The 2,279-nt window shown below is 37.7% G+C and overlaps 1 protein-coding gene across 1 annotated transcript; it reads right to left on the reverse strand.

Moving 5' to 3' along the window:
• Positions 1–921: 921 nt before the first annotated feature.
• On the reverse strand, positions 922–1,899 carry LOC128862277 (endocuticle structural glycoprotein SgAbd-5-like). Its single transcript, XM_054100821.1, has 2 exons — positions 1,424–1,899; positions 922–1,297 (listed from the first exon to the last, which is right to left on the reverse strand). The coding sequence occupies exons 1-2, from the start codon at positions 1,588–1,590 to the stop codon at positions 1,105–1,107; spliced, it is 360 nt and encodes a 119-aa protein (XP_053956796.1). The 5' UTR covers positions 1,591–1,899; the 3' UTR covers positions 922–1,104.
• Between the last annotated feature and the right edge of the window lie 380 nt (positions 1,900–2,279).

Consider the following 2,279-nt stretch of genomic DNA (forward strand, 5'->3'; position numbering starts at 1 on the left):
TCTATGCTTCCCATAAAAACTGTGCTTCCAGTGTTAGTTTCTCGTCTAGTTACGCCTTTAAAACTGAAAGTGCGGGAAATATGTTCGACGTACTCATTCTAGGTAAGCGAATTCCTGCCTTAGCAAGTTCGTCAACTCTATCATTTTCCTCTATTTCTTGTGCCTTGGTACCCAATAAATCGTGACTTGCCTATTCTTGCAGAGCTCGTCCATTTGAGTTCTGATGTGTTGCATCCATTCCGAGCTAGTCTCATCATCCATTATTGCTTTAATAGCCGCTTGTCTATCGATGTAGATATTTGTGTGTGTCGAGTGCAGTAAATTCTAAAGCTAATTCAACTACTTTGGTTACTGCATAGATTTCGGCTTGAAATATGCTAAAGTGATTAGGAAGCCTGCAAAACTTTCGGAGATCAAACTGGATTGAGCACAACATAGTGCCGGTTACAAATATTACGTATTACACGAAGGTCAAATACAGTATAAGAAAATATTTTAAATGTATGCACATTTCTTAATTTTTGTAATTTGTGCATGTAGACTTCCAGTTTTTCTTGTAGGCTTTACCTTCTATGCTCAACCTATCTAAAATCGAACGGGGATCTCAAAAATTGACACATTTTATTTTTTTCTGCATTTCGCTGCTGTTCTCGTATATGCACATACTATACAGCTCGCCAGCAGAAAAAAATATTGCTAGTCGAGCATCAGTATACACACATATTTCTCATTTACGTGTCAAGAAAAACTACTTTAAAATTTTCATTTTACTATGCCGCCCTAAGTAAGTAAAGACATCACCCTGAGAGCTAGTGGTGATTTCTTCTTAATTATCTACACACAGTTTTTTGGATGTTGAGCGATATGTATATTATGTATGTATGTACATACCAGTTGCTTTAATTTAATTCAAGTCATCACTTCGTTGCAGCTCTTTTTATTTGATCTCTTATGAACGACTAGTCTCATGCAATAAATTTCATAGTTACTTAGAAAATACAATTGAACTAAAATTTAAAATCACAATACGTTTAAATTCTATTACTCATTTTCATATACTATACGTATGTTTGGAATTGTAGGCCATATCAACCTAATTAAAACTTAAGTCGCTGGCTCTGGACCCACGGGCAAATGTGCACCTTGTGGCTGAAAGCCATGCTCATCGGCTACATAATTCAGTGTATACTGCACGCCATCTGGCCCTGTCCAACTGACTGTGCCCTCGACCGATATCGAACCGGCATTTTTTACTGTGGCCATTTCTTTACGCGATACGCCATCACTGGTCTCAAAACTATTGCGCGTGTAGTGGGATGTGTGTGTGGATGTGAGAGAGAGAGCGACAAAGAGAGAGGCATTGAATATTAAGGAATTAGTAGTAATAGTGAAGTTATTAAAATCTAATATGTTATATACGTACGCAAAATTATAGCCATTGGCACCGACGTTATCATTGGAAAAGTTAACAATCTGCACATCGTCGTCACTGTGTGTTGTTTTTGTGGGCGTGGAATCTGGCACAGGGTTGGCGTTTGTCACGCACGCACCTATATAGAGTACTGCCACGAATAGGAACAGTCGTGTCATTTTGCGCAAAGCTATTTCCGATAGCACACTGCTTGCCTCTAGCTAGCTTTGATTTATTGCTTCTGAATGAAGTTGGTCGCTTAATTCGTTTGTTTGCTAGCTGCTACTGTTGTGCGTTCGTTACTATTGCGTTGCCGCTATATTAACTTTTGCTCACTTTAGCTGGCCTGTCTGCCGGCCTCTCTACCAGTACACGAAATCAGTGCAAACGTTTTTTCGGAACTGTTCAAAGCCAACAACTGCGCATCAAAATACGCTGTGCTATAGCTTTATATACTACTAAAAGGAAATACACAAACAATAAAATCCATCCATAAAACGTGCGACTCGTCGTCAAAGAAGAAAGAAGTTTTCTAATTATTTTTCCCAAAATAGCTGCAAATGAAATACATGAACAATAAAATATGCCAATAAGAGCAACGATACAACAAAAACAGCAATAACATGAAACAACAAATTAACGAACGAATAAATAACATACAATCGTATCGACTCACACACAAATGGAGCTAATATATTTCAAAATGTTAGAATAGCCTCAATTGAAATAAAGATCGACACTAATTTAGCAGCGAATAAGAAACGGTTATGTTAAAGTCGATCAAAAACAAATCACATACGTATTAACGATAATGCTCAACTAAAAGTCAAGCACCGTAAATTTGAAGCCACCACAGAGTTAGTGGCCA

The sequence above is a fragment of the Anastrepha ludens genome, chromosome 4, assembly GCF_028408465.1.
Source record: "Anastrepha ludens isolate Willacy chromosome 4, idAnaLude1.1, whole genome shotgun sequence".
Taxonomy (NCBI): Eukaryota; Metazoa; Arthropoda; class Insecta; order Diptera; family Tephritidae; genus Anastrepha; species Anastrepha ludens.